Source organism: Falco biarmicus, chromosome 8 (genome assembly GCF_023638135.1).
Source record: "Falco biarmicus isolate bFalBia1 chromosome 8, bFalBia1.pri, whole genome shotgun sequence".
Taxonomy (NCBI): domain Eukaryota; kingdom Metazoa; phylum Chordata; class Aves; order Falconiformes; family Falconidae; genus Falco; species Falco biarmicus.
The window spans coordinates 22,361,572-22,379,686 of record NC_079295.1 but is presented as its reverse complement, the minus strand read 5'-3'; the positions used below and the strand labels follow the sequence as shown (position 1 = coordinate 22,379,686).

Below are 18,115 nucleotides of genomic sequence, written 5' to 3'. Positions count from 1 at the left end.
TTACCTTAGTCTCCTAAACAGCTATGAAAAAATAACACCTTATGCAAAAAGACAGAAATATTTAAATAGATCTGTCCCCTGATAGATTCAAGTCCACATGTAGTAACTTCGAAGCTGACTGCTTTTTGCTATCTTTAGAACATTAACATCAGTGTGGCTTTGAGGGAGAGACTCCCATTTCAACCACTGTAACATTAGAAATAGTCATACCTAAACAACCTCCACAAAGACATCCAAACTGCGTAAGTGGTTCCATGAAACAATTTGACCAGTATTCCCTTTACTGGAGGTAACAGAGGGAGAAATAAAAAAAACATTTTACTTTCAGAATTTATAGTAGGCTTGCCTCTGGAGTCTTTTCCTTCTTTTCCTTCCCTTCCTACTCCTGCTAGTTGTAAATTCAACCTCTTTGTGGTAAATCAGAAAATCAGTACACCAATTTTATGGTAGCTTTTTTTTAAATTGTCAGCACCATTTACTGAGCTATTTACAATACAGCAGACTCAAATTAATTTCTCATTACCTGGATGAAAGACCCTTAGTGCAACCACAAGGGAAATTTTGTGCAGGTTTTTTTCACAAGTAGCTCTTCCCCACTGACAAGGAAATGTTTGTAATAATCATTTCAAAGGAGGTGCTCCCATGAAAAACAGAAAGATGGTTTGGTAACAGAACTGACTGATCTCAAACCTGCTTGAAAATACGCTATTGGAGAGGAGCGAGTTCTCATTGAAGAGCCCAAAGAAAAGAGCATTACTAATAAGGCCAGTGGTGAGAGTCAGTCTAAGTGGAGCAGTAGTGCTTCCTCAGTCTCTTCAGTAACAGCACAGAGGAAGAGCTACTTTGTCAGGGAAGAGGTGCTTATGATGTGCGTCTTTGTTAGCCACAGCAGCTGTACTGGTGTTCCAAGAGATTCTGATTTTAAAAATTATATTAAATTTTTAAAATTTACTTCAAAGTGTATTAGCTTCAAAAGAGTTTTCTTTTTATGGCTGAATGCAGTGCTATTATCTTTACCAAAAAACTAGGCATAATTCTAAAGCTCTATGCTGAAGAAGCAGAAGCACATTCAGGCTATGCAGAGCAAAAGGTACCAGCATTCTGTGATGTGTTTTTAATCTCAAGGAATAAATCAGAGGGGAAAAAAAACAGATGCAGGAATACGCTGTGAAGCGGGCTTAATATGCACAGGTTTGGCACTTGCATTTAGTGAAAGGTTTTAGTTGTCCTACTTGCCCCTTGTGCTCCTATCAGATCTACTTTCAAAAAGAGACAGGCATGCTATTATTCTCTTCACCAACTACAGTCAAATCTCTCTATAGCTTCTTCAGTACTCTTCTGCATTGTCTTTAACCTGCTTCCCCATCTCTCATGATTCTATTGATATATTAATAAGGATTAGTAACAATTTTTAAACCAAACTAAAGTTTAAAGTTTCAAAAGTATAAGGAATAGGAATTTCAGCTACATAGCCTGTGATTTGCAAGTAACCAGAAAAGTAAAACTGTCTGCCTTGTTATTGCTGCAGGCCAGAATGCTCATCACTTACTGTATCGCATTACTGTATTATTTTTAACAGGTTATAACTACACCAATATTTAAAGACGTGCTTAAAACCAACAATGTCATAGAACATGCTGCTGTTGATTTGAATGATTAATACATATTCTAGGCTATTTTAAACTTATATTAACAGGGGCCTCAGGGACCACAAGGTGTTCAAGGAGAAAGAGGTTCACCAGGAGAAGGGCTTCCAGGAGCAAAGGTACAGCAGTTAAAGCATTTTAAGACCAGAGCAGCACCATTAAATAAGCGCATGCCAAAACAAGTCCATAGCAGAGATGGAAACCTGAGAAAGAAGCTTGTAACTTAGTATGAAAATTTGGCATCAATTAACTCAATATATTTTCACAGAATTCAGTTGGTCCAAACATGACTTCTAGGCACAGCTAGCTTTTTGGGGCCTGTAAAGCCAATATTTAATTCACCTGATGCTAGATTTGGGGGATCTAAGCCTGGAAAGAATTTCAGCTATAATCTTAAAGGAGCCTCAACCATCTGGCTTTAAGTAACATAGTATAAAAGTGATTCCTAGATAAAAAATGTAGCTTTTTGTTGTTGCTTTTTTCTAAATCCTTATATATAGAGATCTTTGCTGTCACTAAAGACAGGCTTCTAAACTTAAATACCTCAGCTGCTGGTTTATGCATTTTACCAGAAGTCTGAATTCAGTTTGTGGGAAAAGAAAGCTGCTGTTACTAATTTTCAGATTCAGTGGAAGTAACAACAGTAGTAGTTGCACCTTGGAGTTGGATGAACTCATGAGCCTCACTGCTAGCTCCTTTTGCTGCCCACTGAAAACCAACTCCCAGGCTCAGCTGTCACTTTGACCTTTGGTTACAATAACAAAGTGACACAGCTTGTACATAAGCTAAAATGAGTAACTGATTCACTCATTTTTATGCATGCACCAAGTCAGTTTTGGCTGGGAAAACAGAAAATTGTTTCACAGATTTAGGCCCCAACTGTCCCTTTACTAAAAATCTTAGGTTTTTTGCTTAGTGCAATACTGTAGAACAATAATTTGCTTAAATTTTACTATGGCTAGCATAATATCTTCAAACTTCCAGTATGTATTTTATGATGAATTATAAAAATTATCTATCAAGTTTATGGCTTGTATTGTATTTTCTTAGCAGATTTCACGCATGAAAACAAACAAAAAATAATTTTAAGAAAATGCATTTAGAAATCACTTCATTGCCACTGAAATACCCATTCATGTAGGAAGAAACACTACAAATTGTAAGTAAAGCACAGGAACAATGCACAGTGGGAACAAGAACAGAAGAATGCATAATCTAACCAAAACCATTGAGCAACTGACAGAATAAAATAAAATAAAATAGACAGAATAAAATAATTAAAGTGGACTTCTGCCAGCATTATTGAAACTCTTGATTCTATAAAAAATGTACTACTATTGACTGCCAAGTCTGACCTGGAGCCAAGTATGTGTCAACGGTGTCTATACGTATCTCTGATGCTATTCACAGCTGCCAAGTATGTCAGCTCTCTGGTTTTAAACACATTTTAAACAGGTGAATTGTTAATCTAAGCAAATTCTACAGTTGCTTTCTTCAGAATGTTTTTACTATAAGCTCACAGTTCAGTAAAAAGGAAAATGAGGGCAGGTGTTCTAAAGCATCAGGAGTGAAGAATGTTATTTTAAACAGAAATCCATATAACGTGTTTCAAAGTTCAAATCATGGAATTGGTTACCAGGGAGAGAAAAGACCTGTCTGGGGCCTAACTTTATTGCCTTGGGTGATTCTGTGACAATTTACACAAGCTAATGATCTGTCTCTACATGTTTTACTAACAGAAGTACAAGAAGGCACAGTATTTGTGTCCTTATTAGTAACCTGCATTTCCCCTAAGACCACTGGTTTGTAAATAAACATTGAGAAAGACAATGACATTTATAATAGACTTTTACAACAATACAGTTTGGTCTTTATTCTGGCAAAATTCTTAGTGAGACCCAGATCCCCATTGCCACACTTTAACGAGGTTAACCCATGAGACAAATAAGCAGAATTCAGCTTTCAGTTAGTCTCATTACTCAGTCCTACTGACTTTTGAATCTGTTGTGGTTTTGCCATTGATTTAAGGGGAAGCAGGACAGGATCTTAAACAATCAAGGTGGGCAGAAAGATAAAAAGAAGCTTGTTCAGCTCTTTCATCAGTAATTTCAAACCATAGAGCAGCTCATTTGAAAAGATGATTTCTTCAGTATCCTGGAAAACAGATCTAGGAGCTACTTTCTGGTTCTCATTTTGGTTTTCATGAGGACAGAGCAAACAGTGTTTCAGGTTACTTCGGAGAGAACAGCTGTGTGTTTCTACAGTTAACAACCTATTATTTTTTCATGTAGGGAGACCGTGGTTTTGATGGACCAAAAGGCCCTCGTGGACTTCCAGGCATCAGCATAAAAGGTGAAAAGGTGAGCAGTAAATACACCAGGGGATTAATAAAGTGCCAATAAATCTATGTAATACAGGGAATACAGGATTGATACTCACTACAAAGGGTGTAATAAGACAAAGAACCCACAACAGACCCTGGATAATAAGGTATTTTTTAGAAAGATTTATGCCAAATAAACTCTCCCAACCTATTTTAACATCTCTTCATATTAAAATAGGAAGTGTTACAAAAGAGCACCTGATTCTGAGGGAAAGTTAAGGTTTAGAAAGGGGGGAAAGAGACTAGCAGTTCTTTGCAACTGAACCAGCAGGGAATAAATGCATACATATGAAAGGTAAAAGGTCAGATCCCTAGATTCACTGACTTCAATAGACGTTAAGCCAACATGTACTAGCACAGGAGCTCTCCCAGATTGCTCTGTATCTTTACACAGCTAAGCAATTGTACTTTGTTTGCCAGGGTGAATTTGGTCCTCCTGGTTTACCTGGGCCAATTGGATTGCCTGGAATTGGAATTCAAGGAGAGAAGGTGTGTTTTTCATTTCTCCCTCACCCCACACTTAAATGTGTAGAAACAGAGAATATTTTATTTTTAATAATTACTTAACTAAACTTTTCAGGGAGTGGAGGGCCCAAAAGGACCACCCGGCTCTAGAGGGCTACCAGGACAGGGAGTACCTGGACCAAAGGTGAGGGAATTTTCTGAAGTAAAAGCTACTGTGCTGTTTTTACTGTTGTTTCCTAGTTAAGAAATGGTCTATCTCTATCTTTATGCTTTTTAAAGTGCTGAACACCAATCTAAGTATTGACATGTCTGCAGGAAATTATTTTCTTTATTAATATAATCAAACCATACAGAAGATCCTACCCCACTGAAAAGCCTTGATAAACCACTGCCATAGATATCTGTTTAGGTTTTGGCTTGGCTCACCACAGAACCTTTGAGGTACTACATATCAGACAGTGAACTGCACTTTGTCTGATAGATTTCCATGGAAAGGGTTGTCTGCCCTGAACTTGCAGTTTCGTCATATCAGGTGCAGGTGCAGCAAATCAATTCTGAAAAGTAGTTATACTTAACACAGAACACCACCAACATTTCAGTATGATCTTTTATCCTCACTGTACTGTTTCCATTCCAGAAAAAATGTCTGCCTTCCTTGTTACTTCTGCTGCCTGTTATCTCACCTGACTTTGTGTATTTACTGTATCTAGCAGTTAAGAATGGTCCAATGTATAATGAAGAGTACCTTTGCTCTTCGCTGAATGAAAACTCTCAGAATAATTTAGCCTTGACTGATTTGCAAAATAAAGAACCGTTAATGAAAGACATCACCCTTTAAGTATTCAGAATGGAGATTTAAATAGATTTTCTGAACAAGGTGACAAATAAAGTTCTGAATGACTGAAGGCTATTAAAGCATAGTATAAAGGAACTAGAGGTGTAACTGAGCCAAAGGTCCATGCCAGGTAAAGAATTTTGCAGTATCAGTGATCACCTCTTAAATTTTAAATGATTGTGCAGGAATATGCTTTACCACTGGTAAAAAAAAGAGAAGGGTGAATTGTCTGTGGATGTCAGATATGCTCCTGAAATATCAGCTACTTTTGCAGGAAACATGCAGAGGGTCATAAAATTGTAGACTGATAGCATTAAACATTCCAACAACAACTTTTTGGTGACAGCTGAAAACATACTGCAGATTCCCAGTCTTTGTGACCAAGTGTTTAACACATCATACTAAGGACAGTATCACGATAATCTTTCTTTAAATATAAGCAACCAAGAATATGCTTTTATATTTTTCCATGATATTGCTGTTAAAAAATTATTTGTACTTAAGGGTGAACAAGGCTTGCCAGGAGAGACTGGAGTGCCAGGAGAAAGAGGTATCGGAGAGCCTGGTTCTAAGGTACATTGTTAATAGAGGGATTATTTTTTATTATTTATTTATTTATTTGGATTTGAAATTTGTGTTTCCTCAGTATCCTTTCTGTAGGCATTTAAAAATAGGTTTAGAAATAAAATTTAAATTCTTAGTCTTTAAAATTTTTAACACGGACTTTCAATAACATCCAGAAATAGGAACATTTTAAATGCACCAGTTCTGCACAAGTAGTAAGATTTATTGTGTCTGAAAATTTCTACATGTCTGGCCCATGCTCAAGTCAGTGTTGCATACAGCTCATGTACAGCTCTGTCCAGAAAACCATCCAGAATATTAAATAGTTGTCAGAACTTGCAGTCCCCAGCATAGGCTAAGCTATAGCCAGAGTTGGTGAATAAAAACACTGAACAGTGGTTGTTGTGCAGCTCCTTCTCTTGTCACACAGGATAGGATGTAAACAGAGCAGCAGCTACATCCTTACACTTCCATATGGGAAACAACCTGTACTACTAGACAGAAAGCACACTTGCTTAGAGGAGAGGAAGCTGTAATCAGATTACATTAGTGCTAAAGTGACCAAGATATTAACTAGTCCCTATGTCATTAACAGTCAGATTAACGTAAAATATGGGAATAGATGAAAAATTACTTTTGTGATAGTGGAAAAGCATAGGGCTGTCCTGGTTTTGCTCTTGTTTGTTAGGAATTTGGGACAGAGGCTGGAAAAGGAGAGAAATTATTCAATTTCTTTCTTTAATTTCATAAAATGTGGTAATGCTGAGTGAAACCATTTGACCCCATATGTTCCCATTTCACCTAAAACCAGGTCAGGCTCTTGACAGGCCAATGACAATTCCACAGCCATTAATAGATTTGCACTGATACTCACCAGCAAGTTGTCAATCATCATGTCACTGTTGGCTCTATCTGATATTTACTTCAAATATTGCCACTTAATGAAATGATAGCATTATTTTTTAAGAATGAGCTGAAGGATTAGTAGCTAGTAATATTAATTGCATAGATAAAATGCACAGTTCAATCAGATGGTAGGATACTTCCAGATACATGAGAGCTGTCTTTAAAAAACAGCAAGATTTGAGTTCATATGTATAAATGTTTGCTGTAAATATGTATAGAGTTTAGTAAACTTTAAAAAATAGATTTCCTTGATTCAGAGAAAGAATAATACCAAGTCTGCATTTAATAGAAAGACTTACTTTTTATTGATGTCAGGGTGAGCCAGGCCCTTCAGGACTGGCAGGTCTGCCTGGTCTTCCAGGAGAAGATGGAGCACCTGGACAAAAGGTTGGTTCATACCTGTCTGCAGCATACCTGCTTCACTCCAAGCATTCCTACTGTTCTCCCTGTGCTGATACCCAAACCTAGAAGAGAGAGTGTTCATGGACAAGAAGAAAAGTAACACATTTTTCAGTGAAAAAATTCTCTTACAAACATAGTTTATCAGGGCAAACTTTTCTTTTTCTTCTGTTTTTTTTTAGGTGGGAGGGTGTCTTATCTTGTTTACAGTTGTTGGCTTTTTTTTTAATCTGCCAATTGCCCTGCAACTCAGAAGGGAAACCACTAAAATGGCTACAGACAACCTTTTGTAGCCTTCTGATTATAGTATTTTCCTACAATCAGAAACTCCATATACTTAAAGTGTTCAACCATCGCTAGGAACCATGCTGCTTTAGGCATTCTACCCACAGTTTTACAATGGTTGCTTCTGAATATGGGAAGAAAATCCTGGGGCCACTGACCTCAGTGGTAGTTTTGCTATTGACTCTAAAAGGTCTATGATTTTAATGAGCTTATCCAAGTGAATGCAGAATTGATCTAGCACGATGTCTATGCAGTACTCTGAAACACTGTTTTGATTTTCCTATTTAAGGGTGAACCAGGGTTACCTGGTCTTAGAGGTCCTGAAGGTGCTCCAGGGATTGGAATACAGGGGGAAAAGGTGAGAATTTCTTACTAAAGGTGACATTCAAAACTGTAATGTTCCAGGAACAGGTTTGTCAAAGCCCTCTCTTTTTTGGTCTATTATAAGTAATGAAAAAACATAACTCAAGGAATAGGTTAATGAGTGCTTCTGAAAGTGGTTAACGGCAGAGCTTATTTCAGCCTCAGCATAAAACAACTTTTTAAATAGAAAAGTTAATAAAAGATCACCCAGGACATCTTTCACATTAATTTCCTTGGAAATGACAGTTCAGTGGCTCACAATTTCTAGTATCTGTGGTAGTATCTGGTCCAAGAAGTCCACAAAGAGCTAACTGAGAATACTGCTTCTCTTAGTAGGAACAACTGCGTCAGTCTTTTAAGTTCTGGCTCTTGTACTGATTTTCTGTACTGATTCACAGAGATGAAAATGTAATTCTGGTTTCTTATATCATCATCTGTATTCTGTGAAATAAAGACACTGGAAATTGCTCAAATAATTGTCCAAGACATTGGACAAAACATGCAGAGATTAAATGATTAAATGTCACAATAGAAGAGAAATAAATATATTAAGCATTACAATTGCAAGAAGTTGGAAGGGCTAAAAAAACAGTGTAGGAAGGAAAATCAAGGCATCCACTTGTTTTCAGATTACTTTGGTAGGGAATACATGCGGATGACATGATGCAGCAATAAAATCGATTACTGTACTGGAAATTTTTCAGGATTATTCTGGACCCATAGCTGTTTAATTTTTGTTGAAATTATTACAGCCACATAATATGTTTAAATAGATGTTATCCCTTTATAAACTTTACACTATGTCTTCTTAGATTTTTCTGTCCAGAAGTATAAGCTGATGTATCAGAGAAGGCATTGTGGTCAATTGATCACAGACAGAACTTCATTATCTTTCACTGGTATTTAAAATTAATTCCAGTTAACACATTTTTAATATTATTTGGCATGTGTGACCTGTCTTCTCCATTTTTGTAGGGAGATCAAGGTCAGAGAGGAATACGTGGATTAACAGGACCAACAGGTGTGCCTGGACCTGCTGGAGCTAAAGTAGGTTTATTGCCACTGTTCTGTGTATAAAATAGCCCCCAAAGCTCTGCTTTGTTCTAGAACTCAAAAACAACTGTCCTGGAATGAACTTGCTTAAAAAATAATTGGGGAAAAAAAATAAGTTCAGCTAAGGCTTCTCTTAGCAAGACACACCATGATCCCTATAAACATCTAGAAGTGGTTTTTAAAAAAAACTTTGCATTTACCATATTGCTTCCCTGTCAGTTTGGAAAAAGTTAAGGGACACTAATACTGGTATTTTAATGCAGAAATATTTGGGAAGATAGTGTAATGTATGGCATATACAAATGTGACAGTATTTTATTTACCCTTACACTACCTCATGGCTGATATTCTTTTATGGATTTGGAGTCTATTCAAACACTCTGTACTCACTGAAAGTAAGAGAAGGACTACTCCAGTTTTTGCCTCCAGTTTCTTATTAAGTCTTTTGCTATTTATACACTCAAGAGTGTGTATTTCCACATAAGAGGAAAAATAAGGGGTAAAAAAGTACACTGAAAGGACCATTTTAAAAAATCTAACAGAAAAATATACATGTTTTCAGTATACCTACACAGCTGGGCAGGAAGTCTTGAGTGCTGGATGTGCTAGACCAAGTCTCAAAACATTAAGAAAGGGATTTCTAATAACATATATTTGTTCAGCAACTGAGAAGAATCTCATTTCTATTGAGAAATCAGAACTATGCTAGTTATCAGTTCTTCAAATCGTTAGATTTCACTCCACATAGAACAAAATATTAGAAATTCTATCAGAATTTTAATGGAATATTATAAATTGTTGCATAAATGTTTTCTCTATGAGATGCTCATGCTCACTTTCAGAAAAACACATTTTTTGCTCTCCTTCCTTCACTGCAGGGAGAGCCTGGTGTGCCAGGACGTCTTGGAATGCCAGGCCCTCCCGGAAGAGCTGTGCCTGGACCAAAGGTAACATGCACACTCCAACTCCTAGTGCTTATAAACACAGGGTGAAAACTTAAGTAGGCCATGCTATTATTCACGTAAATAATTTCAGCCTTATGAGGTCACCTAAAACTTCTTCTTTTCTATGAACAGAGTTATAGGCTGTATCCAGTCTAGTTACCACCATGCCCTGGTATTAACTGTATGCCAGCGTGAGGTGTGGCCTACCTATGTTCACTTCTTTTTTTTGGATAACCTTGGATATCAAAATACTTGTCTTTCTTCTTCTTTTGGTGTTTAATGCTTGCAATAGCAGTAAATATAATTATCTATTACATTACATGTGTGTATATATATATATATATATATAAATTGTGTAACAGAAATCCAAAACCACAGTCTGTGATTGGTGTTTAATAAAATACATAACTAGAGTATGTATTTTCTTCATTGCAGGGTGACATTGGGTTACCTGGTCTTGCTGGACCTATTGGAGAACCAGGTTTTGGGCTTCCTGGGGCAAAGGTAGCTCCTAAATTGGTAAACTTGTTTCTGATAGAACTGTAAAATAAGGCAGGATTTTAGTGAGGCAACAGCAAATCACCTAGGATGGCCAAGTGTTCCAGAGTTCTTAATATGTATGTTACACAACACTTACAGAGTATAAGGGTTTGCAGAGTGAGAAAACCATGGAGGGTCAGTCATCCAGGCTCTGCAAACTATAGGCTTTCACATGGCAGAGAACCAGGTGAAAAATTACTGGTTTTAATCAATGAGGAGTGAATGAATACAGAGAGAACAGCTAATTTATGTGATTACAACAGCCTACCTGTCAAGCACGGTTGATTTTTCTCAGCCAGGCTCCTTTGCTTCATTCCTAATTTTGACTCCAAAAAGATCTCAGGACATGGGCCAAACTGGCAATGTGAGAAGAGGTACCTTAAATAATGGCAGAAGAACATGAACAAGTAGCTAATCTCTAAGAACTTCTGTCTAGCACAGCTGTAGTGTTGACTCAGTGTTACCTAGATTCAACTTTTTTAAGCCACTCTTCATTCCAGGGCTAATTTTGTCTGAACACCAAGAAACTGGGACATATAAACCTGTGTTTCTCTAAATCAACTGGATCCTGCGCCCCCTGGCTTTTATTTTTTAAACTTACTGAATTTGACAGTACTTTTTGAGTATAGCCCTTAATCCCTTGTTTTTGGAGTGAATTGAACACAGTAACAGAAGCATGAGAAACGTGTAACAATCTCTATCCCTTTTTGACCAGTTAGTGGTTTTTCAAGATCCTTAAATTTATTTTCATCAGGAGGAGATGATGATGATGGAATCACATACTTTTCTGGTACAGACCAGTTAATTCAGAGAACCACATGTTATCCTATTTGTGGGAATCCAACAAGAACCAACCAACAGGAAGCAGGTCCTTTGCTGAGTTGCAAGTCTCTCCCTCAGCCTTGAGCCCCTAAACCTCTTTCAATTCAGTGATGCTGCATATTGTGTACTGACTGTGGTGTTCACTTTCTGCTGTGTTTGTCAGTATTAGTGGTTTTGCTGTTGCGTCACACTCAGACACACATCTGCACTAAGCTGTACAGGGAAAAGTCTTTTACAGCTTCATTTTTTAAAATAATATTTGCATGGGTCTTTGCTTGTCACCATTTTGCCTGCCCTTATTTTGGGTTGCTACAGGGACAAACACAATCTTGATCATGAATCCAGATGTAACTCTGAGAAACTCACTGCACCATCCAGTATGGCTGGGAGGGTTAAAGTCCTCTTTCTTTGCCTGGTAAATCTGTTCCTGAGATACTCCAGCTATCTGAATCCATGAAAGGAGCTTAATTGTACATCTCCAATAGGAAGTTCCTGTTATACTCAATAGCTTTAATGAGGTTCCACAGCATTACAGGAAAATACAATTCTGGAACAACAAAAACAAACAGGAATCTTGTGATAAAGAACATTATTAAATTGGCCACACAAACCACAAACCCTTGCCCTACATCCTTTGTCTCACCACGCAAACATACAGCATGTGCAGAAGCTATACTGAGTTTTCCCAATGCTCTGCAGCAGTTCCTCTATCTTTAGTTATAAGAATTATGTAAAGTAGCCTCTGAGTAATTCAGTTCCTATGCTAAACTTTTAGCTGTCTGTCAACTTGGGCTTGTTCTCCCAAAGCTGGAATAATAGTAATCATGATAAAAACACAGGGAATGTGACTGAAGTAATTCCTTCTTATATTTAGGCTACAAATGACAACAGACAGAGTTCTTGAAAAATATTCAAATCAGTGACTTAGAAGTGAAGGGGCCTGTAAATCCTCAGGACTATTAAATAACCCAGTTTTATCCCAGGATTAATAACCTACAATAATAAATCCTATAGTAAAATACATTAGCAGATAGACAGATAAAAACAACTTACAGTATATTTGCTAAAGAAGTTTCACTTTAATGGGAAATTTCCTGCTAGCAATTCTATTGGCATTCACCTCAGCTGTTTTTCCTGCCTTCATCAGGGTGACCGAGGTATTCCAGGACCACCTGGGCCCTTTGGGCCAAAAGGAGATGGTTATCCCGGCCCACCTGTAAGTTTATAGACATTTTTTTTTACTTGAATTGGGAACAAATAGGTGCTACACCAACATTATTCACTTCCATGGCTGACATGCTAGGAAAGATTTGCTGGTCTAAAAGCCTAAAAAAGGCTCCTCAACTGTGGAAATGCATTTCAGCATAGAAGGAAAAAGAAATCTCCCTCTGGATTAGTCCATGACTTTTTATGTCTTCCAACTACTTCTGATTGCACAACGTAACATATTCCAAGTGGGGCTTTTTTTTTTTTTTAAATGCAATATCACTGATGTTTCAATCAGTTCCTTCAATATCTTGGTGTAGGATGCTGTCTTCTGCCCAGCCATACAAAATTTTTTCCCAAACAGGACAATATAGCCCAGCTAAGCAGCTGTACATTCCAGAACCACTAAAAAAGCAACTACTGTCCAAAGAGCCAGAAGAACAAACCATCCTCAGTTCTTTCATCAGTTTGTTGAAGGTGTGGCAAAGAATTGCTTGATCTACTTTACAGCCCTTTACAGAGGTCTTTACTGGTAGATACGACCAATCCCTGCAAAAAGGATACAAAGAGAGAAGACTCCTTCCTCTCCCTTCCTTGCGCATGTATGCAGCACTGGCCTCACATTACCTAGTCTGCCCAACATTGTGCTCCACCAGCCCTGCATGCCTGTGCAGTGAGGAAGTCCCAGGAAGCTTGCTGACTAGGGTCAGGGAGTTTGGTGATATACTAGCATTTAGCTGTGCTAAAGACAGTAAAAGTGCACGCAATTGCCACACTGAGGAATAAAAATTAATGAATGTCAAAATGGAAATTGGATTTTTTTTTTTAATACATCCTGATATTTTTGTGCAATCCAATGCAGAACTGCTGCTGCACCTGCCCCTCCGGATTAGACTCCTCTGCCTTCAAACTCATACAAGCCTCCTTCATGACATGCAACACACATGCAAATGCCACTGACACTGACACCACTTCTGGCTTCTCAGAGTAGAATTTAACCAATTGTAGACCACAGTGATCCCACTAAGAGACAATATATTCAAGATGCTACCATATTAATGCTAACAAAAGAATGTAGTCAATATAGTCATAAATCAAATTAGTATTCTTTCTGCACGTATAATTTCAGGGCTTGCCAGGCCTTCCTGGGATTCCTGGTGAACAAGGCCCAGAGGGAGTTGGACTACCAGGACCTAAGGTAGGTCCTTACACTTAACTTCTGGAAAAGCAAAAGCATGTGTGTACTCCACTTCATGCAGATATAATTCCTACCTATAGGTCACAGTCAGAATACCTTTTTAATCCAGCTTTAATTTACTTGTCAGTATATAAAAGGTAGATGCCATAGAAAACCTTCAAGCTTCACTTCAGAACTCATTCTGATGCTGATCGCAGGATTATTGGAATTATACAGGCAATTGAAGGACTGACCACAGCTATTTAAATATGCTTAATGTCTCTTCAAAGGATGTACATCTTTTTTCCACTCACCTCAAAACCCTAGCTGTCTGAAAGCACTGATAGGAAAAAAGCTAGAACAGTACCAACATGAATATGGAGTCTGATTCAACTGACAGGCAGCAAGCAAAAACATTTTGGTCTGGGAACCCTGGAGTTCATTTTATGATATAGCAATTGTCATTCCTGTGTAACTATTGCATAATTGACTGTACATGTCTTGAATACGTTTAGACCACTAGTCACTGTTTATCCCAAATAACTTCCTTGCCCTACCTGCAGTATTCATGGGTTAACATTGCACTGTGCTGTTCAATAATTCTCTTTGTCCCATTTGAGTACAACAGATGCTGGGAATTCTACAGATAAACTTCAGTGTGCACTACTTATTTTTTAACCTATTGACCTTCAGGGTGATCCTGGCAGTAGAGGACCAACTGGTCTCCCTGGTCCCCCAGGAGAAGGCCTGCCAGGACCAAAAGTAAGCCATTTAAACAATTATGTCTCCCACTGTCTCATTTCTAAAAAAGAAAAAAACCCCTATAGTATAAAAGTATGTGATCCTGCAAACACATCTGTATGTTTTCTGTCTTCACTCTTCACTGGAAACAACTAATCTGACAAATAAGATAACTAAGGAATACAGTGTCTTTATTTTGTAGAAAACAAAAAATGTTTCTGGTGACTAGCCATAAACCATGGCCTTCTTCCTGTTGCATACAATGAATGATAAAGTGACAATCCTGCAGTGAAGACCAGTGACAAAACTTCGGGATTCTGCAGACATTAGCTGCAGTTGAGTAGCAAAAATTTCATCAGACATAGCATTGGTCAGATTCAATACAATGTATATCTCAGCAAGACGATTCATGTTCAATGAGCATTAAGCCCTGAGTGACTCCTTTGAAGTATAAACTGGATTGTAATAACCTGATAAAGGATAAAAAGAGTCTTTGCCAGCTAAAGCAATTTTATCTTTACTACTTATAAAAAGACATCAATTTGGTAGAGGATGGACAGGAAATTACATGATGGTATAACAATTTATTGTACATGTTTATTGTGAATATTGTATTTAATGTATGCAGGGTTTCTCTCTAGGGGACCATTGGACGCCCAGGGCCACCTGGCTCTTTGGGACCTCCTGGTGAAGGTATTCAAGGAATTAAGGTAAAAAGACTCAGTGTCTTCAACATATAACCTGTGTTGGGTGGTCTGCCTGATCATCACATTGTTAAGGAGATTTCACATTGTTTCTTCTATGAGGAAAGCCTCAGGCTAGAAAATAAGAAGGATAACATGGGCACCAACGAAGTCTGTTCTACCTCTACTGCTGTAAACAAGCCCAAGGGTGTCTGTATGGAGGGAGGAGGCAGCAGAGGCATTTTCTATCAGTGAAAGATAGCCTTTCAAAATTAAAAATACCATTCCCTCTTCCCCAACTCTCATGTCCATGGAGACAGTCTGAAGTAGTTCTATGAACTACCACCTACGGTAGAGAAAGTCTCCATCCTAAATCTGTGTAATATTATTTTTTCCCTGTAATATGCACTTTTACCCAAAGCATAGATCAGATGATACAGACTCAAAAAACAAAAATAAAAAAAGGGGAATGACAAGGAATGAAATGTGATAGAAAGGAGAATTAGAACCAATAATGATCATGCATTTTTTCAATATTATGTATCTTTATACCAATGAAGTATTTGAGAAATATAAGCTAGCTACTACATTGCCGTTGAATGCCCCAAGACACTTGTTAAAATGCAGTTTGAAACACTTTCTCTTTCAACATTTAAAATTAATGCATGACAAATGATTGCCAAGGGTTAATGTCTCTACCTGGATCATCATTAGGGGGAACAAGGAATTCAAGGAATGCCAGGACCACGAGGCCCCACTGGAGAAGGGCTTTTGGGACAGAAGGTATGATATCTCAATCAAAGATAATATCCTAGACCAAAGCCAACATACTGAAATGCTCATTACAGTCAGCTTTCACTGAAAGCATGTTAATTCAGTGAAAAGGGAATGGGGATTTGGGAAAACTGCAGTCATTCACATGATTGGTTTAGCTTTTTATAGCAGCATTTCTTTCAGTGTTGCTTTTTTTTACTATCATATGAGACTTGTCTTCTACTGCAATTAGAAGAAACATAGATATTAGATTTAATACCACTGCCTTTCTTTTACCCACCCACTATGCAAAATTTGGGGTCTACATCAATGTTAAGAAAAAGAGAAATGTGTGTTGGGATCAGTTTTTGGGTATGTTCACATAGTCTCAGAAAGGCTGTACAAAGTCCCACAGCCCATTAAAAATCAAACCAGGAGGCACTAATTCATCTGTTTGATATTCCTTTTCTGGGCCAAAAGATTTCTCAGAGTGATATCCCCATTATTCATTGCAACTACATCCTTGTCTTTCTTCTCAATTTCCCTACTGTTACCTTATTTTTCTCAGACACAGATAATAGTATCCATCATGCAATATCCCATGAAACCCCGCTGTCTGCAGGGACTTGTTTGAGATGGTTCGTTGTTCAAACTGCTTCTGCTATTTTTTCCCATAAAAATGCTTAGCTAGTACTATGAGTTATTCAATAAATTCACAAATACCAATTGACTTCAATGATCTCTAACAAAGATTTCTAACCCAAGTCAGAAGCTGAAGGTAAAATCGAAAAAGGCAGCTAGAGAAAAATGTGAAAAGTGTAATAAAAACTGACGTATACTTTCTGTCTGCTTACCCCCATGGTTTTAAAGGGGGATCGAGGAGCTACAGGGGAAAAGGGGAAAAAAGGAGAAAAAGGTGATGTGGGCGACCCCGGTTTATCTGGAGAACCTGTGAGTAACTCAAGTTTATCATGTCTGGTTTCTCAAACTGCTTAAAAATAAAGGTGGGTTGTTTGTTCTTAGTATTTAACTACATATAATCTGAAATACTTAAGAAACTGAAACGATGAAAACCTTTACAAGCATAAAGAAGACATTTCCATGCTGAATAGCCTACTTGCCACAGATGTGTTTTCTTTCTTAAGGCAGTGAAAGACAACTGCCATGTTTTAAGATAAAACTATGCAATTCTATTCTATGGCTCCCAAGTAATTGTAGCTCAGGCTTTCCCTCAGAGCTGATAACCAGATGAAGGGAGGCAAAATGGGAACTTCTGCTGATGGCTAGGTCCCCAAAAGCTGGAAAGGAAAATGTGATGTCCTGTTCTGACATTTGCATACTATTAAGTAGGGATACATAAACACCATTGCCCTTCTTGCCCTGGCCTTATTAGACTCACATATGATGAAGCAGAATTCTGATTATTCCAGGGTGTCAGGCAGGCATACAGTATCTTGAGAAAAGAAACAAACACAACATGGTAGACAAGAAAGCTTTGCACAGATTCTCCCTTTCTAATGTAAACTGACAATCAGTGATCCAGTGGGAGACTTGAGGTTATTCAATTCCCATAAAAACACCACCACCTTAGAAGGCTGTAGATACTGCATGCACAAGATAATATCACAAGAACACTACCTTTTCTATCCAAAGTTCTTACTGGCCAAATATTATTATAACAATGGAATTGATGAAGTAATATTCTGAATTGCAATGTTACTAATTTTGGTAGCTTAATTAACAATCACTGTTACAGGGCAAAACTGGACCAAAGGGAGAACAAGGCCTAACAGTAAGCAAATTCCATTATTTAAATCTCATTATGGCAAGAGACAAACAAGATACTATCAGATGAAATGTCAGTTATTTTGAAATAAGCTCTCTGACTAGAAGTGGTCTCATTAATAATATAGAAAGAAACCATGCAAAAGTTTCTGACTTTTTCTCATCAACTTTATGCTGAAATGGAATTTAAAGTTCATGCTGATTTTAGGTATTTTTCTGCTATGTGTTCCTTCACAGTTAGTATTAGACAACCCAGGTGTGCACCTGCTGCAGGAAAGTTTTCTTCTTAAACTATTTAAGAGTCTAAAGAGCAAAGATCTTCAAACCTGTCACGGTCTATCATGCTATAAACTTAATTGTATTTCTGCTAAGCCTGAACTGCACTAGAGCCAAATTCAGTAAAGCATGTCATGCATGAGGGTTATGATGGAAGCAGAGCAGTGCTAGCAAAGATTGTATTTGAAAGACTGACTCAATGCCAAATGAGTCCTGTCATGCACTTCAAAAAAACATAACAAATGATTGCTCTAATAATGAGAAGTACATTGTTTTCATGTCACAGAAG

The 18,115-nt window shown here is 37.6% G+C and overlaps 1 protein-coding gene across 1 annotated transcript in view; it reads left to right on the top strand.

Moving 5' to 3' along the window:
- LOC130153782 (collagen alpha-1(XXVIII) chain-like) overlaps positions 1-18,115 on the top strand; it is a 34,260-nt gene that overhangs the window by 11,574 nt on the left and 4,571 nt on the right. The window contains exons 13-29 of the mRNA XM_056349096.1: positions 1,697-1,765; positions 3,938-4,006; positions 4,450-4,518; positions 4,610-4,678; positions 5,834-5,902; positions 7,115-7,186; positions 7,773-7,841; positions 8,822-8,893; positions 9,778-9,846; positions 10,279-10,347; positions 12,353-12,421; positions 13,541-13,609; positions 14,282-14,350; positions 14,971-15,039; positions 15,727-15,795; positions 16,636-16,716; positions 17,522-17,557. Coding sequence (XP_056205071.1) covers positions 1,697-1,765; positions 3,938-4,006; positions 4,450-4,518; positions 4,610-4,678; positions 5,834-5,902; positions 7,115-7,186; positions 7,773-7,841; positions 8,822-8,893; positions 9,778-9,846; positions 10,279-10,347; positions 12,353-12,421; positions 13,541-13,609; positions 14,282-14,350; positions 14,971-15,039; positions 15,727-15,795; positions 16,636-16,716; positions 17,522-17,557 — 1,158 coding nt within the window. The remainder of the gene's footprint in view (positions 1-1,696; positions 1,766-3,937; positions 4,007-4,449; positions 4,519-4,609; positions 4,679-5,833; positions 5,903-7,114; positions 7,187-7,772; positions 7,842-8,821; positions 8,894-9,777; positions 9,847-10,278; positions 10,348-12,352; positions 12,422-13,540; positions 13,610-14,281; positions 14,351-14,970; positions 15,040-15,726; positions 15,796-16,635; positions 16,717-17,521; positions 17,558-18,115) is intronic.